The sequence below is a fragment of the Oncorhynchus mykiss genome, chromosome 1 (genome assembly GCF_013265735.2).
Source record: "Oncorhynchus mykiss isolate Arlee chromosome 1, USDA_OmykA_1.1, whole genome shotgun sequence".
Classification (NCBI taxonomy): Eukaryota; Metazoa; Chordata; class Actinopteri; order Salmoniformes; family Salmonidae; genus Oncorhynchus; species Oncorhynchus mykiss.
The window spans coordinates 85,294,923-85,314,223 of record NC_048565.1 but is presented as its reverse complement, the minus strand read 5'-3'; the positions used below and the strand labels follow the sequence as shown (position 1 = coordinate 85,314,223).

The 19,301-nt window shown below is 42.6% G+C and overlaps 2 protein-coding genes across 4 annotated transcripts in view; one reads left to right on the top strand and one right to left on the bottom strand.

The window, feature by feature from the left end:
- Nucleotides 1-9,950, bottom strand: part of LOC110513561 (collagen alpha-1(IX) chain-like) — a 47,151-nt gene extending 37,201 nt beyond the window's left edge. Inside the window, exons 1-5 of the mRNA XM_036989982.1 lie at nucleotides 9,919-9,950; nucleotides 3,989-4,056; nucleotides 3,153-3,236; nucleotides 2,921-3,053; nucleotides 432-828 (exon numbers count right to left, since the gene is read on the bottom strand). Coding sequence (XP_036845877.1) covers nucleotides 432-828; nucleotides 2,921-3,053; nucleotides 3,153-3,236; nucleotides 3,989-4,056; nucleotides 9,919-9,935 — 699 coding nt within the window. The 5' untranslated portion in view covers nucleotides 9,936-9,950. The remainder of the gene's footprint in view (nucleotides 1-431; nucleotides 829-2,920; nucleotides 3,054-3,152; nucleotides 3,237-3,988; nucleotides 4,057-9,918) is intronic.
- Nucleotides 9,951-14,582: 4,632 nt separating this feature from the next.
- LOC110510598 (protein FAM135A) overlaps nucleotides 14,583-19,301 on the top strand; it is a 52,304-nt gene continuing 47,585 nt past the window's right edge. For 2 of the 3 annotated variants that reach the window (XM_036987640.1, XM_036987635.1), the window contains exons 1-2: nucleotides 14,584-15,016; nucleotides 18,594-18,723. In XM_036987640.1, coding sequence (XP_036843535.1) covers nucleotides 18,647-18,723 — 77 coding nt within the window. In that variant the 5' untranslated portion in view covers nucleotides 14,584-15,016; nucleotides 18,594-18,646. Of the gene's footprint in view, nucleotides 15,017-18,593; nucleotides 18,724-19,301 lie in introns of all 3 variants that reach the window. The other variant, XM_036987644.1, reaches the window with a different exon arrangement.

Genomic DNA, 19,301 nt, shown 5'->3' with positions numbered 1-19,301 from the left:
TATTACGCGGACTTTTACTCTGTGATTTAGTTTTGGGACTATATTACAAACATCTCCCTATAATATTGCGCTGCCATCATAGAAACTTTGCCTGGTCTTCCCTAGACACAGCCAGGTCATCTTCTGGACTAGAACCTCTGTGTTACAATTCCCACTTATTTGTAGAAATTGACATGGCGGAGCGCCACGCATTCCACATAGGCCGCATTCAGCTAAAAAGTCACTCTCGGTGTAGGTCATTTACAGTAAAACTCTCCAATGTAGGCTAGAGTGTATGCCGAAAAGCTAGGTTTGAATATTTGGAGTGGCCCTGCCGTTACTTAACAAGCGCAGTCACTATTGTGCCTTAAAGTCCCAAACCTCTTGTACTTGCCATAGGACTAGTCTTATGAAATGAGGCTAAGCACAAGTTTACAAAAGAATCAACTTACTGGCACTGCTAAAACGGGGTTATCCTTCAGCTTTCCAATCAACGTGTATCCATCCAGGTTGACTATACCTCTCTGGGGTGTGTTCTGAGAGTCCACCATAATGCAATCCACGAACAGAGTTACAGAACGCTTGCTGACTTTCAGTAAGATGTTGTGCCATTGAGAGTTGAAGAGGAACGGTAGGAAAGGGAAAACGGCCGTCTCTCGTGTTTTATTCAATGTTGTGAAGGTGAATTCAAGAGAGAGCGATTCTCCGTTCAGTCTAACGGCAAGCTGCTCTTCGCCGTTCAAATCTAGCATTTGCCAAATATTCCAGTTCTTGGTTACGGTACTGCCGTTCATTCGTAAAACTGTCACAAACGCAAATTCAACCGGTAGTCCAAGGGGATACGCTGATCTGAAACATGGGAGAGAAATAGTCACCTATCTTGTACATATTAGCCTTTGATAAGTTGGCAAACATCGCCATGCATAATAGGCCTAAATGTTAAGGCCTAGTTGTCTCTTCATCTACATGCTTTACACATCGAGTCCAGAGTAATTTACAAAAAAGCGTATATAATTGTAGTTAAATTATACACAAGTGATGATATGCCTAAAACAATGTAGAATTCTTCTAAAGTGAGCAGTGGCCCTTCATGTGGCCTATTAGCGCGGGAGGTAGCCCAGCGGTTAAGATCTTTGGGCCAGTAACTGAAAGGTCGCTGGTTCGAGTCAACTGGGTGAAACATCTGTCGATGTGACCTTGAGCAAGGCACTTAACCCTAATTGCTCTTGTTAGTTGCTCTAGATGAGATACTGCAATGTGCTGTGAGTTACCCAGATTCAGCACCATGGACAGGGACAGTACCAAACATGACCGGTAGATGGCAGTGTTCACCAATACTGCAGCTCTTTGGCCAAATATTGCAGAACCGTTAACCAACAGTATATATTTAATTTTACTATTGTTTCTGGTGTTATCCCTAAGATCTGGAAAGTGGAACATGTCCTCCCCCTACCAAAAGGAGGAGATCCTTCTGCCTTAGATAACTACCGTCCAATCTCCAAATGATCTTGCTTTTCCAAACTTTTAGAATCCCTGACCAACTGTCAGATAAGAACTTCTCGTTCTACTCTTAATGTGAATTGAGTTTCAGAGCTGGTCATACAGTAGCACCGTTTCAGCCGCTACGCTCCTTTTAGATAAAGCGTTAAGTTGCTTGGATCATAAAAATCATTGTGCTGCCTTATTTATAGAGCTTTCCAAGGACTTTGACACTGTTGACCATCACACTCTCATTCAAAGGTTGACTGACATAGGCCTGAATCAGGCTTCTTGCAAGTGGTTTGAGAATGATCTGACAGACAGGGTACAGTGTGTGATTTGTGATAGTGTCAAAGTCTAGGTTCCTGGATATTAGGAAAGGTGTACCACAGGGGTCGGTACTGAGATCTGTTCTCTTCACTATTTCTATATATAATATTGGTCTATTTGTTCCAACTTGTAATATTCATCTGTATGCAGATGATCCTGTTATGTATGCCATTGCCCCAACTGTTGACCAGGTGTTGTTAGAGCTGCAATCTGACTTTGTTGCCTTACAGAATGCCCTGGTTTTTTTAAAGGTGGACTTAATGTGGGCAACACTAAATATATGTTTTTCTCTAATTCTCACACTTTTTTTCTCCAATGGACTACATATTTATTAATTGAATGGTTCTCCCATTGATCAGGTTCCTGCCTATGAATATCTGGGCTTTTGGATTGACAAGGATTTATCGTTTAAAAAACATACTGTGGCAGGTAGCCTAGTGGTTAGAGCATTGGACTAGTAACTGAAAGGTTGCAAGTTTGAATCCCCGATCTGACAAGGTAAAAATCTGTTGTTCTGCCCCTGAACAAGGCAGTTAACCCACTGTACCTAGGCTGTCATTTAAAATGAGAATTTGTTCTTAACTGACTTGCCTAGTTAAATTAAAATAAACTTGTTAAAAAGCTAAGATATAAAGTGGGCTTATTTAAAAAAAAATAGATCTTCCCTCTCCCTAAACAGCAGGAAAGAGATTGTACAGTCAACTTTCCTGACAGTTCTTAACTATGGTGACACAATACCCAGAATACAACAAACAGCCACTAACTACTTTTAACCCTTAGGATGCTGTCTACCATAGAGCCCTTCACTTTATCACAGGTGACAGTTTTAATACTCACAACTGCATCCTGTATCAAAAGGTTGGCTGGTTCTCATTGAAGTCCCGTAGATCAATTCATTACTCCCTGTTTGTTTACAAAGCTTGTTTACAATTAGATGTTCTGGGTCCGCTCGGGATTGATTGTTGTTTTGTTTGACATTGTATTGGTTGTTGTATTGCTGTGATCAGGGCACCCTTGGGATCCAGACCATGGTCTCAATGGGTTTTCCCTGAATAAATAAAGAATAATCATCCTAAAATAATAATCCATTACATCTACAGCGCTAGCCTCCCACTGGATCAGTGCTATTTACCTTGTGTTAATTCTGAAGTTGAATGCTGGCCCTATTTTGTAGGCAACATGCTGAGAGGTTGATCCAGGCCCCTTTTGAACAGTTCCTCTTCTGGCCAGCTCAGCAATGTGAAACTGGGACATGATATAAAAACCTGTTGGTAGGTTACAGTACATCAGGGATACTTGTTGACGTGGATATTTTTAATTCGTTTTTGAACGGTTGTTTTGTTCCCAGTAATTTGAACTCTCACCTGGGAAACCATCCTCTCCGACCTTAATCGGAGGACACAGGCCCTGCTCAGTTTGAATGTCAGCTCCAGAGGAAAAATACACCCCTGCAAAGAGGAAGAGACAGACTGACTTGTCAAGGCTGAAGTAGGATGTGTGTGTGTGTGTGTGTGTGTGTGTGTGTGTGTGTGTGTGTGTGTGTGTGTGTGTGTGTGTGTGTGTGTGTGTGCGTGCGTGCGTGCGTGCGTGCGTGCGTGCGTGCGTGCGTGCGTGCGTGCGTGTGTGTGTGCGTGCGTGCGTGTGTGTGAGTGTGCACATCCAAGTGCCACCTTCTTCCTAGCCTGCACCAGTGCTGATTGCCTTGTAGCCTGACCTTCACACTGAAAGAAGCTGCCACTGCAGTGATTACAGTACGTGGACAGACAGACATCCAATCACCCAGTGTTTGGAAAGCTGCTGCACTGCTGTACGTAGCCCTGCTGTGAGCACTGAATAAATATTATCTATGAGTGTCGGTTGTTTCCTCTTAAGCCTAACACCCTGGCTCGAGACTTGACATCTTGGCTCACTGATGCAGTCATACCTAGCTGCACCATTGTATCAATCAGTTTCTTACCATAATGAAATGTTGAAATTAGATTACCATCATGATCATCATCATTATCATCATCGTCAGCATCCCTCATTCCTGACCTCACATCTTTAGTAACATCTCCTAAGGCAGCAGTGTAAGCCATACATTTCTATAAGAACTATTCACATCGCTTATACATTAAGCTTTTGCCAGAGTTTAAGAAGATAATTACATGTACTACCCTACTGTTTGTATGTCTTCTACAGAGTATTAAACAATACTTACTCTGCGATTGAAGGCCTGTGCTGAGGCATTGTGGGATCACATGGCATAACAAGTAGAGGAGGACCTCCCTAAAATACAAATGTCATGTCATCACAGATGTTAGGAACCCAGATGTTAGGAACGCAGATGTTAGGGACACAAATGTTAGGAACCCAGATTTTAGGAACCCAGATGTTAGGAATGCAGATTTTAGGAACATAGATATTAGGAACGCTGATGTTAGGAACTCAGATGTTAGGAACGCAGATGTTAGGAACACAGATGTTAGGAACGCAGATTTTAGGAACATAGATATTAGGAACGCTGATGTTAGGAACTCAGATGTTAGGAACGCAGATGTTAGGAACACAGATGTTAGGAACGCTGATGTTAGGAACCCAGATTTTATGAACCCAGATGTTAGGGACACAAATGTTAGGAATCCAGATTTTAGGAACCCAGATGTTAGGAACGCAGATTTTAGGAACATAGATATTAGGAACGCTGATGTTAGGAACTCAGATGTTAGGAACGCAGATGTTAGGAACGCAGATGTTAGGAACACAGATGTTAGGAACGCTGATGTTAGGAACACAGATGTTAGGAACACAGATGTTAGGAACGCAGATGTTAGGAACACAGATGTTAGGAACACAGATGTTAGGAACACAGATTTTAGGAACCCAGATGTTAGGAACGCAGATATTAGGAACCCAGATGTTAGGAATGCATATATTAGGAACCCAGATGTTAGGAATACAGATGTTAGGAACGCAGAAGTTAGGAACACAGATGTTAGGGACACAAATGTTAGGAAACCAGATTTTAGGAACCCAGATGTTAGGAACGCTGATGTTAGGAACACAGATGTTAGGAACGCAGATGTTAGGAACACAGATGTTAGGAACCCAGATGTTAGGAATACAGATGTTGGAATGCAGATGTTAGGAATCCAGATGTTAGGAACACAGATGGTAGGAACACAGATGTTAGGAACGCAGATGTTAGGAACATAGATATTAGGAACGCAGATGTTAGGAACGCTAATGTTAGGAACCCAGATGTTAGGAACACAGATGTTGGAATGCAGATGTTAGGAATCCAGATGTTAGGAACACAGATGTTAGGAACACAGATGTTAGGAACGCTGATATTAGGAACACAGATGTTGGAACACAGATGTTAGGAACACTGATTTTAGGAACCCAGCTGTTAGGAACACTGATGTTAGGAACACAGATGCTAGGAACACAGATATTAGGAACACATATATTAGGAACACAGATGTTAGGTTAGGAACACAGATGTTAGGAACACAGATATTAGGTTAGGAACACAGATGTTAGGAAATCAGATGTTAGGTTAGGAACACAGATGTTAGGAACACTGATGTTAGGAACGCTGATGTTAGGAATACAGATGTTGGAATGCAGATGTTAGGAACGCAGATGTTAGGAACCCAGATGTTAGGAATACAGATGTTGGAATGCAGATGTTAGGAATCCAGATGTTAGGAACACAGATGTTAGGAATACAGATTTTAGGAACCCAGATGTTAGGAACGCTGATGTTAGGAATACAGATGTTGGAATGCAGATGTTAGGAACGCAGATGTTAGGAACCCAGATGTTAGGAATACAGATGTTGGAATGCAGATGTTAGGAATCCAGATGTTAGGAACACAGATGTTAGGAACACAGATGTTAGGAACGCAGATGTTAGGAACATAGATATTAGGAACGCAGATGTTAGGAACGCTGATGTTAGGAACCCAGATGTTAGGAACACAGATGTTGGAATGCAGATGTTAGGAATCCAGATGTTAGGAACACAGATGTTAGGAACACAGATGTTAGGAACGCTGATATTAGGAACACAGATGTTGGAACACAGATGTTAGGAACACTGATTTTAGGAACCCAGCTGTTAGGAACACTGATGTTAGGAACACAGATGCTAGGAACACAGATATTAGGAACACATATATTAGGAACACAGATGTTAGGTTAGGAACACAGATGTTAGGAACACAGATATTAGGTTAGGAACACAGATGTTAGGAAATCAGATGTTAGGTTAGGAACACAGATGTTAGGAACACAGATGTTAGATTAGGAACACGGATGTTAAGTTAGGAACACAGATGTTAGGTTAGGAACACAGATGTTAGGTTAGGAACACAGATGTTAGGTTAGGAACACAGATGTTAGGTTAGGAACACAGATGTTAAGTTAGGAACACAGATGTTAGGTTAGGAACACAGATGTTAGGAACACAGATGTTAGGTTAGGAACACAGATGTTAGGTTAGGAACACAGATGTTAGGAACGCTGATATTAGGAACACAGATGTTGGAACACAGATGTTAGGAACACTGATTTTAGGAACCCAGCTGTTAGGAACACTGATGTTAGGAACACAGATATTAGGAACACAGATATTAGGAACACAGATGTTAGGAACACAGATGTTAGGAATACAGATGTTAGGAATACAGATGTTAGGAACACAGATGTTAGGAATACAGATGTTAGGAACGCTGATGTTAGGAATACAGATGTTGGAATGCAGATGTTAGGAACGCAGATGTTAGGAACCCAGATGTTAGGAATACAGATGTTGGAATGCAGATGTTAGGAATCCAGATGTTAGGAACACAGATGTTAGGAATAGAGATTTTAGGAACCCAGATGTTAGGAACGCTGATGTTAGGAATACAGATGTTGGAATGCAGATGTTAGGAACGCAGATGTTAGGAACCCAGATGTTAGGAATACAGATGTTGGAATGCAGATGTTAGGAATCCAGATGTTAGGAACACAGATGTTAGGAACACAGATGTTAGGAACGCAGATGTTAGGAACATAGATATTAGGAACGCAGATGTTAGGAACGCTGATGTTAGGAACCCAGATGTTAGGAACACAGATGTTGGAATGCAGATGTTAGGAATCCAGATGTTAGGAACACAGATGTTAGGAACACAGATGTTAGGAACGCTGATATTAGGAACACAGATGTTGGAACACAGATGTTAGGAACACTGATTTTAGGAACCCAGCTGTTAGGAACACTGATGTTAGGAACACATATATTAGGAACACAGATGTTAGGTTAGGAACACAGATGTTAGGAACACAGATATTAGGTTAGGAACACAGATGTTAGGAAATCAGATGTTAGGTTAGGAACACAGATTTTAGGAACACAGATGTTAGATTAGGAACACGGATGTTAAGTTAGGAACACAGATGTTAGGTTAGGAACACAGATGTTAGGTTAGGAACACAGATGTTAGGTTAGGAACACAGATGTTAGGTTAGGAACACAGATGTTAAGTTAGGAACACAGATGTTAGGTTAGGAACACAGATGTTAGGAACACAGATGTTAGGTTAGGAACACAGATGTTAGGTTAGGAACACAGATGTTAGGAACGCTGATATTAGGAACACAGATGTTGGAACACAGATGTTAGGAACACTGATTTTAGGAACCCAGCTGTTAGGAACACTGATGTTAGGAACACAGATATTAGGAACACAGATATTAGGAACACAGATGTTAGGAACACAGATGTTAGGAATACAGATGTTAGGAATACAGATGTTAGGAACACAGATGTTAGGAATACAGATGTTAGGAACGCTGATGTTAGGAACGCTGATGTTAGGAATACAGATGTTGGAATGCAGATGTTAGGAACGCAGATGTTAGGAACCCAGATGTTAGGAATACAGATGTTGGAATGCAGATGTTAGGAATCCAGATGTTAGGAACACAGATGTTAGGAATACAGATTTTAGGAACCCAGATGTTAGGAACGCTGATGTTAGGAATACAGATGTTGGAATGCAGATGTTAGGAACGCAGATGTTAGGAACCCAGATGTTAGGAATACAGATGTTGGAATGCAGATGTTAGGAATCCAGATGTTAGGAACACAGATGTTAGGAACACAGATGTTAGGAACGCAGATGTTAGGAACATAGATATTAGGAACGCAGATGTTAGGAACGCTGATGTTAGGAACCCAGATGTTAGGAACACAGATGTTGGAATGCAGATGTTAGGAATCCAGATGTTAGGAACACAGATGTTAGGAACACAGATGTTAGGAACGCTGATATTAGGAACACAGATGTTGGAACACAGATGTTAGGAACACTGATTTTAGGAACCCAGCTGTTAGGAACACTGATGTTAGGAACACAGATGCTAGGAACACAGATATTAGGAACACATATATTAGGAACACAGATGTTAGGTTAGGAACACAGATGTTAGGAACACAGATATTAGGTTAGGAACACAGATGTTAGGAAATCAGATGTTAGGTTAGGAACACAGATGTTAGGAACACAGATGTTAGATTAGGAACACGGATGTTAAGTTAGGAACACAGATGTTAGGTTAGGAACACAGATGTTAGGTTAGGAACACAGATGTTAGGTTAGGAACACAGATGTTAGGTTAGGAACACAGATGTTAAGTTAGGAACACAGATGTTAGGTTAGGAACACAGATGTTAGGAACACAGATGTTAGGTTAGGAACACAGATGTTAGGTTAGGAACACAGATGTTAGGAACGCTGATATTAGGAACACAGATGTTGGAACACAGATGTTAGGAACACTGATTTTAGGAACCCAGCTGTTAGGAACACTGATGTTAGGAACACAGATATTAAAAACACAGATATTAGGAACACAGATGTTAGGAATACAGATGTTAGGAATACAGATGTTAGGAACACAGATGTTAGGAACACAGATGTTAGGAACACAGATGTTAGGAACACTGATGTTAGGAATACAGATGTTAGGTTAGGAACACTGATTTTAGGAACCCAGCTGTTAGGAACACTGATGTTAGGAACACAGATATTAGGAACACAGATATTAGGAACACAGATGTTAGGAACACAGATGTTAGGAACACTGATGTTAGGAATACAGATGTTAGGTTAGGAACACAGATGTTAGGAACACTGATTTTAGGAACCCAGCTGTTAGGAACACTGATGTTAGGAACACAGATATTAGGAACACAGATATTAGGAACACAGATGTTGGAACACAGATGTTAGGAACACTGATTTTAGGAACCCAGCTGTTAGGAACACTGATGTTAGGAACACAGATATTAGGAACACAGATATTAGGAACACAGATGTTAGGAACACAGATGTTAGGAACACAGATGTTAGGAATACAGATGTTAGGTTAGGAACACAGATGTTAGGAATACAGATGTTAGGAACACAGATGTTAGGTTAGGAACACAGATGTTAGGAACACAGATGTTAGGTTAGGAACACAGATGTTAGGTTAGGAACACAAATGTTAGGAACACAGATGTTAGGTTAGGAACACAGATGTTAGGTTAGGAACACAGATGTTAGGAACACAGATGTTAGGTTAGGAACACGGATGTTAAGTTAGGAACACAGATGTTAGGTTAGGAACACAGATGTTAGGTTAGGAACACAGATGTTAGGAACACAGATGTTAGGTTAGGAACACAGATGTTAGGTTAGGAACACAAATGTTAGGAATACAGATGTTAGCAGATGAATAAGCCCTCTTTGTACCAAAAACAGAATCCTATATATAGAATCCTATATCATCAACAGCAGGGCTCTGCAACCCTCTTCCTGGAGAGCTACCGTCCTGCACATTTTAACTTCCAACCCTAATCTAGTGCACCTGATTTGAATCATTAGCTGGTTGATAAAATGAATCAGGTTAGTTACAACAGGAGATGGTGCAAAAGCCTACAGTAGGGGAGCTCTCCAGGAACAAGGTCGGAGACCCAAGATCTACAGATTTGCAGTTCAGTTTAAAATGTATAGCTTAGTCTGTGAACATTAATACATGAATGACTGTATAATAGCAGCATGATAATGCAAAGCAATACCTCCATACATCAATCAATAAATTAATGTATACCTTTTTAATCCACCCATTCAGTAGGCCTTTAGCAGGTTTTCTGTGGATGGTCAAGTCTGTCCAGGGGTCCCAGCTGTGTGAGGAACAAGACGAACCTACAAAATAACACCTCTGGTAGGACTAGCAAACTGAGGAGGTTTTCTTTGAGGCGTGACTGAAACTGTTCTCCGGGGGTGGGGAGTGGGTCCGGTGGTTAAACACTGTACTAGGGTTAGTTTCCCATTTCAAATCAAATTGTATTCGTCATATACACAGTTTACAGCGGGTATAAAGGTGCTCCTTCCACAGTGCAGTACAATATCAATCTCCATAATAATCAAACGTCAAGAAGTAGTAAGAAGGTATTATGCATAGTAATCAAACAGTTATGTACACGATCAGATATACAGTCAAAATGATGAATGTACTATGTCAATTATGACTGTTTTTATCATTATAAAGTGGATAGTGTCTTGGTCACACAGGTGAATAAATAGTGTGTAAATAGAACAACAGCGTTGACTGTGTGTAAATGTCCTGGAGGGCAGCAAGCTCACCCCCAGTGATGTATTGGACAGTCCACACCACCCTCTATAGAGCCTTGCAGTTCATGGAAGTGCAGTTGCCATACCAGGTGGGGATGCAGACAAGATGCTGTCAACGGTGCATCTATAGAAGTTCCTGAGGGGCCATGCCAAATATGATGTACATGTTTATCTCAGAGGGATTATAACGCAAGTGTCCCGTGCTCCATCCCTGATAAGAAAGAACCTGTGTGTCTTCATGTTTAGTTATTTCATTACCATCTTCCTGTCACATGAGATTGATTAAAACCATTGATTATCATGATGACTAATCGTCGGTCAGATGGTAGATGTCATGTAGTAGGCCCCCCAAAAATGCAACTAATACTGAGCATGTATTGAAGGAGAAAAATGGATCAACCGAATCCACGTTTGGTGTTATGGTATGACGGACAAGCCCCACCCACACCACCCTCACCCCTATCTGGTGACCTATTTGAACAGTCAGTGTTCCCAATATTTCTGTCCTCTTCATTCTCTGTGATCTGTTCCCATACAAGCCTGACTGAAACATTTCCACACAGTTCACACCATAGATTCACACTTAGGACACCAACAAAACCGTTGTTTGGTGAAGGTAATGTGAAGAAAGACTCTTCAACAAGCACTCAGTTTTGAAGGTCAGGAAGAGCTAATAAGGGTTAACAATGTTATATGTTTCTATAGCCCATGGTTGTGTCCCATATGGCACCCTATTCTCTTTATAGTGCACTACTTTTGGCCCATAGGGTGGCCCATAGGGTATCCCATAGGGTATCCATAGGGTTTCCATAGGGTTTCCATAGGGTATCCATAGGGTATCCATAGGGTATTCCATAGGTTCCATAGGGTATCCCATAAGGTTTCCATAGGGTATCGATAGAGTATCCATAGGGTATCCCATAGTGTGGCCCATAGGGTGGCCCACAGGGTGGCCCATAGGGTATCCATAGGGTATCCATAGGTTGGCCCATAGGGTATCCCATAGGATGGCCCATAAGTTATCCATAGGGTGGCCAATAGGGTATCCATAGGGTATCCATAGGGTGGCCAATAGGGTATCCATAGGGTATCCTATAGGGTATCCATAGGGTATCCCATAGGGGGGCCCATAGGGTATCCCATTGGGTATCCATAGGGTATCCCATAGGGTATCAATAGAGTATCCATAGGGTATCCATAGAGTATCGCATAGGGTATCCATAGGTTATCCCATAGAGCATCCCATAGGGTATCCATAGGGTATCGCATAGGGTATCCATAGGTTATCCCATAGAGCATCCCATAGGGTATCCATAGGATATTCCATAGGGCATCCATAGGGTATCCCATAGTGTGGCCCATAGGGTGGCCCATAGGGTGGCCCATAAGGTATCCCTAGGGTATCCCATAAGGTATCCATAGGGTATCCATAGGGTATCCCATAAGGTATCCATAGGTATCCATAGGTTATCCCATAGAGCACCCCATATGGTATCCCATAGGGTTTCCATAGGGTATCCAATAGGGTTTCCATAGAGTATCCATAGGGTATCCATAGGGTATTTATAGGGTATCCATAGGGTATTCCATAGGGTTTCCATAGAGCATCCATAGGGTATCCCATAGTGTGGCCCATAGGGTATCCATAGGGTGGCCCATAGGGTATCCCATAGGATGGCCCATAGGTTATCCATAGGGTGGCCCATAGGTTATCCATAGGGTATCCTATAGGGCATCCATAGGGTATCCATAGGGTGGCCAATAGGGTATCCATAGGGGGGCCCATAGGGTATCCAATTGGGTATCCATAGGGTATCAATAGAGTATCCATAGGGTATCCATAGGGTATCACATAGGGTATCCATAGGTTATCCCATAGAGCATCCCATAGGGTATCCCATGGGGTTTCCATAGGGTATCCAATAGGGTTTCCAATAGGGTTTCCATAGGGTATTCCATAGGGTATCCATAGGGTGGCCCATAGAGCACCCCATAGGGTGGCCCATAGGGTATCCATAGGGTATCCCATAGGGTATCCATAGGGTATCCCATAGTGTGGCCCATAGGTTATCCATAGGGTATCCATAGGGTGGCCCATAGGGTATCCATAGGGTTTCCATAGGGTATCCATAGGGTATCCAATAGGATTTCCATAGAATATCCATAGGGTATCCCATAGGGTATTCCATAGGGTTTCCATAGAGCATCCATAAAGTATCCCATAGTGTGGCCCATAGGGTGGCCCATTGGGTGTCCATAGGGTATCCATAGGGTGTCAATAGAGTATCCATATGGTATCCATAGAGGATCCATAGGGTATCCATAGGTTATCCCATAGAGCATCCCATAGGGTATCCAAAGGGTATCCCATTGAGCATCCCATAGGATATCCATAGGTTATCCCATTGGGCTCTGGTCAAAATAAATGCACAATAGGGTGCCATCTGGGACATACTCCATGTCTTTATCAAATGCATTACCGTGTTCATACAAGTCAGAGATCAAATTAAAGCAGGAAGTAAATAGACTATTGGCTCGCAATATGATATTTATTTTGTAGCCTTATAGCCTGCCACCTGCATTAATATGTAATACATAGCCTACATCAGGGGTAGACAACCCTGTACCTGGTGTGCCACAGGTACTGCAGGATTCTATCCCAAAGAGGCAGCACACTGAGCAACTTAGTTAAAAATGTATCGGCTCAGTGATTGCCTAAATTCAACACACTTGGTCTTCCAGGTCGGTTAAATCAAAAACATGAAGTTTCTGCGGCCCTCCAGGACCAGGGTTACCTACCCCTGGTTTACACTATACCATTACAGATATCTTTGGGAGTTGCATCATTCCCTTTTCACAGTATCCAATAGGTGCCAGAGATCACATGTCAACAGAAAGTTAACAGAGTAGTATAAAGACTACTGCACGTCTGCAAAGAGGCCAGGGCTTTTATGGCACAGGTGGTCTCCGCCCTACAGGGTCACTGGTTCAAGCCCTGTTCTGCCAGTTCCCCCTCAACCACTATAATAGATGGTAGTTATAAAAGATTATTTCACATTTACCCTGGCATGCCTCATCTCCAACCATATCCAGGTGGGATATGGACCAAGCAATCCATCTAAACTCAATCACTGAAGAATCTGGATCTGTCACATCAGTCGTAACAATTACCACTCATAGAGAATGATAGAGGACTCTTCTTTGTATCTGTCCCATTATGGAGTCTGTGAGCGAGCCATTGAGGCCATCTCCGTTTTGAAGTAGTCCATTTTCTATGAGTTGAAAAACAAACTGAAAGTGTGCATGCTACCACCTGGAGTGTGTTTGAACAGCTATAAAGGCAAGGTTGGGGACTTACTGCCACCTGCAGGTATGGCATATTTGCTCACAGGTATAATTCATTGGATGAACCCTCCTGCTGACCTGGATGGCATTGTGTGATCCCTCCTCGACACATAGGAAGTCCCACCCAGTAAACGACTTAAATGTTGAAAGTCCTCACTGACCCTGCCCATGCTAAAACAAGCTTTTGGGCACTAGAGTCCTCTATCATTCTCTATGGTACCTGAAAGAGAGCGACTCTCCATTTGGGCTAATCTTTAACCTGCTAGCACCTCCCCAGGTAAGAGGGGAATAAGGCAACCTCAGAGTTACACACAAGGATACTTTATTAACACACACACACACACACACACACACACACACACACACACACACACACACACACACACACACACACACACACACACACACGCACAGATGAAATGTACATGGAAAGGTAGTGGAATGGTAGTAGTTCTGTACTGGGCAGAAAACAGGGGTAATGAATACATTGTACAAACTGTGTGATAGCACGAGAGCAATGATCATTGTAATAAAGGACTGTATAAATGGATATGCTACCAACGATATACACACAGGCAGAATGCAATAGGCAATAGTAAAAACTATAAAGAACAACAAGCAATAATTATACACATGTTACACACTCACTTTGTGCAAGTACACCATCCCACATGTCCAAAGAGATATGAGGGAGTCCAGCTGTTGTTGTGCAGGTCAGAGATGAGCTTGCTGGTCTCTCTGTGTCTGCTTGAAGGAGACTGAGAGAGAGGCAGGATCTGGGGATCTGGAACCAAAGATGTGATTGGCTGACCCCACTGTGTGATAAGGCCCCTGGCAACCATGAGCCCTAGCAACCAATCGGTTTGGCTATGGCTAGAGGTGTGAAGGGCAAGTTCATGATTTGACATCGGTTATTTGAGTTCTCAGTTGTCTTGAAAGCACCAAAAGAGTCACCGGCAAGGACGTCAGAGGACCACTTGACAGGATCTGCGCAGCAACTGCGCAGTTTTTATGTTCGACAACGTGCGTGGTCGCTTCCACTGTTTTCCTTTTTTCCAGCGGATCGTCGCTAGCCTTGTCAGGCTGCGGAGGCTGTGTGCAAGATCAAGGGACTGGATTGACTACCCATGTCGTTGTCCCGTTTGGTTTTGAAGTCGGCTTAATGCTGTTTTGTTATAGTATTTCGTATTTTAACTATCAGGAGAAGTGATCTGTCGACACAGAATCTGGTGAGTACTGAGTAGATCAACGCGCCAACGAGCTAGCTAGCTAGCTACTAGATAACGGCAACGTCAGATCCGATGTGTGAAAATAAAGCCATTGGCTGCTGCTTTAGTACTTGAAAGATTAGCTAGTTAACTTTAAACTCGTAGCTAGCTATCGTGCTGGCTAGCTAAGTAAGGACGGCTAGCTAGTTACTGCAAAACTAGCAATGTAACGTTAGCTAACAGTAGCTAGCTAACGTTATGTGGTGAGACTGACAGCTAATTTAACTAACGTTAACTACTGTAGCCAACACATTATCTATATAACTACTGTGCGTTGTTGACTCAACTATTTGTCTGTTTCTTCTGAAGAAACCCCAGCTAGTTAGTTAGTTGACAGAATTCCCAGTTAACTAGTTATCTTGCTATGGCGTTTTGATGGTAGAAGCTGGCTAGGTAACTAACTACACTTGCGAGACAGATGATGTGTGGTGATTCATTCTGTCCTTGTTTGCAGTAGTAGGGGATGGTCACAGAATATTTCAACATCTGAGAATGATCCTGTGAAACTTTTGAGGAAATAGTAGGCCTATGTAAGTTGCTCAATCAACAGGACCTACATAGACGAAGTGTTTTCTGCATGTGTTACATAGCTAACTAACTACTGAACCAGAACCCTTAATTAGTATGTTCCTAGACCCTGGGATATAAATGTTACTCTCCCCTGAACTGTCATACGTTCCATCAGTCAAGGTAACTAGTTAACGTTAGCTAACTAGCTATACCATGTTGTTATATCTCTTCTCAGACATGACTTGGGCTATTTCTTCTCAGTAAGTTGTCAAAATGTTATTGCTGTTCAGTTGCGTAACTAGCTAGCTTGCAAGCTACCTACACAATGTTGAAGTATCCTCATAGACTCACTGTCAAGAGTGTGACTAGGTTGGAAAAAGAGGCAGGTAGACTACAGGTATGATTGTTAAAGACACTCAGAGAGCAGACACAGGTAGCAAAGTTGTTTTGCTTGGCAAAGATCAATAAACTGAAACTGTCATGAATGGAGCTTACTGTTTCTCTACAATCATTTAACTTCCAGGAGTAGCACTGGCTTCAAAAGACCAGGAGTAGCATTGGCTTCAAAAGACCAGGGAGTGGAGTGTGAATTCCATAGATTATTATAAGGTGCATTATTAATCAGAAAGCACACATAGCTGCACTCAGGAAGGAAACGGGTTGGCACCACACTACACAGTGGATTAGAAAAGCACATGCATACTAGCTAACTATACTGTACTATACTGTAACCTAAATGTGTTCTAGTCTGCATCATGCTGAGTTATGAGGGAAGAACAATAAGGGTGACTCTCCGGTTTATCTTAAGTAGGCTACATTCCCCTGTTTCCTCATCAGTACAATCGGTAATGTTGTCTTAGATCTAGACTGTATTGTTTTGCATCATTCTGTCAGTTCAGTTGTGAATTGTGATTGTGTTGCTAAATCTCAGTCATTTGACTATTTGTTTGTTCAGTTAGTAAATGGGTAGCTGGCCATGCAAACAGTAGCCTAAACCAGCATGCACACTCTGCTATGCAAAGCAAATACCCTGCTGGACAGGTAGACCCTACTGGTAGACATAACTTAGTGGATCTAGGCTTTGTAACTGTACTCGGAGCAGCTCACCACCACAGCGTTTTCAAACTATTACCAACTTAAAGGAACCCGTTTGATCACTCAAACGGAAACGTTGCACTCAGTTGAGAAATATGACACTTGTTCTAATTAAAGTTGGCTTGGCACCACTATCTCTGGCCCTGTTTCAGATAGCCATGCCATCTCCGTTTGAATGCACTTTGCTTTGTGAAGCGTGCAGATGCAGGTACTGGTGTTGTCCCATATAAGAGAAATGTGCAACAGGTTTTAACATGCCCTGCTCCCAGCACCTCCACTTTATGACATGGCTTTGGAAACTATGGAAACCCAGAGACTGTGTTCTCATGCAACACAGTGTTCTCATTTTCTTGCAGCCTGTCTATGGATGATGCTACTGTTAGTTAGACAGTGATATTCTTGTCTATCCTATAATTTATGTGCCTATATTAATAAGTAAAGCATTGCCTAGAGGAGGAGTGCTGATCTAGGATCAGGTCCTCCCTGTCCATTCATTATAATCTAAAATGCGTAACTGTTCCCAGATCATCACTCCTACTCTGAGGAGAAGCTTTATGAATACGGTGTTGATATGATTAAAGTAAATTCCCTGCGTTTTCACTCAATAATTTACAGCATTCCTTGCTGTAAGATGGAGAGCTTGTTATGTATGGTGGCTTGCTTTGGTTGTTTATGAATACATAAGAGTCTCTCTGGTTATCTGCCTGAGAAAACCATGCCAGTCTTGTTGTTTGTCTCCCTCCTTCATCTCTGAGTGAAAGAGTGGGGGCAGGGGGATAGAGAGAGAGGAAAACGAGAGAAGGGAAGAGAGAAACTGACAGAGAGGGCCAGAGAGAGCGGTCGAGGCGGAGAGAGAGAGAGTCAGAGATCAGAGAGACAGAACATGACAGACTTGGTGGGAGAAAGAGAGTGTTAGGGAGAGATCTAAACAGTCTGTATTCAAGGCTTCCTTGGCATTAGATATCATAACAACCCTGCTAGCTGTACCCTCTCTGCCCTACTTGGCCTCTTTCCTGTGTGTTTTCTAAATAACCCAGCCCAGGTCTCTTTAGTTCAGTCACATCTAAGCCATCTATCTCCTTCAAATCTGCAGCCGGCCATATTGTCTTCCCCCTCCAACTCGTCTGCTTTCATTGCCAGGAACATGGCACCATTAGCTCTACAAGACTGTCATTTATTCATTCCTCACATGAGTCATTTATAGGGCTTCTGGGTGATTTTGCTATGCCAATTTCTCTCAGCTCCATTGCGCCGAATCTGCCCTCTGGGTCTTCGTTCCACCTGTGTGTTTCAGACTAGGTTCAATTCTCCTCTGCCCCTAAGACTTGGCTTGACTAAGTTGAATTAATTTAAGACCTGTTGGAGACCTGTTGGAGGCCTGTAGACACGTACTTAGTGTATTTCTAGTATTGTCCAGTAGTTGATATAGTATTTCAGGACTATTTTAGCGTGTGATTCATAGCTGTTCCTTCCCCCCCCATACTCTCGCTCTCCCCCATCCATCTCCCTCTCTCTCTGTCTCCCCCCACCTTCTCTCTCTGTTTGGCTGAGCTGCCAGCCAATTAGGAAAGACATGTTATTTACATCTGAAGCAGAGAACCCAGCAGGCAGCAGCCCTCATGGGTCTGTTTGGATTGGGTGTTCGGTGCTTGTTATTGGAAACAGCTGAGCCAAGTGCGACTGTTTGTTTGCTGTTGACTAGGTGTGTGTGTGTGTGTGCCTGCGTGATTTGTACTTTCGCTGTGTGTGTGTGTAGGTGACTGCCTGACCGCCTGAGGGTGTGTGTGATGAGAACACATGCTCCACTGTAATTCTCTACTAGTGTGAAGAGAGAAAGGCCTCAAGGTTGTTCCTGTATTTGTGTCCAGTGTGATGATAACTCCTCTTCACATCAGTTCAGGTAACTCACATGGATGCTCTCCTCCTTCCACAGGGGTCATAATGTCCCAGATGATGTAAGCCTTCTGTCTGCCTCTGAAGCCAAACATGAGTGAGGTGCAGGCCACGGTGGAGTTCTCTGTTGAGCTCCACAAGTTCTACAATGTGGACCTGTTCCAAAGAGGGTGAGTGACTGTGTCTCTTCTTCACTGCTCTGCAGACTGACTGTCAGCCCTCTGTGGTGCTTCTTCTAGGCTGCCCTGCTTATCAAGCACACCAAGGCTTTCTGGGGAAATTCCACGGGCCTCGATTTTCAAGTTTCTGAATAAGTTTACATTTAGTGTTATACTGTTGTTATTGCTTGAAGCTACAGGGACTGAAACTTTCATCCTCACTTAGCCCCCAGTCCCTATTTTGTAAATGAAAGGAAGCTTGATTGTGACGTTTTGATGTCAATATAGATGTCACACGCCCTGTTCTAATGGATATGATTAAGATATGGTGGCAATGCCAGGTATCTTGTGGTGGGACACTTTTCCTCAGCCGAACGATAATGATGTTACCAGGAGGATTATTCAAATCCGTTTCAAGGCAAAGAGGTTGAATTGAGACACGTTAGTCAGTGATAATAACAAGCCCATGTCCTCCAAGTAGGCTGCTCTCTCTGCATCTGAACAAACTGATAGTGACATTCTTCCATCTCATAATTGTGTTACAATGATGTCCATCTCTTCAGACACGCTATTGGTCATTTATTCAAATG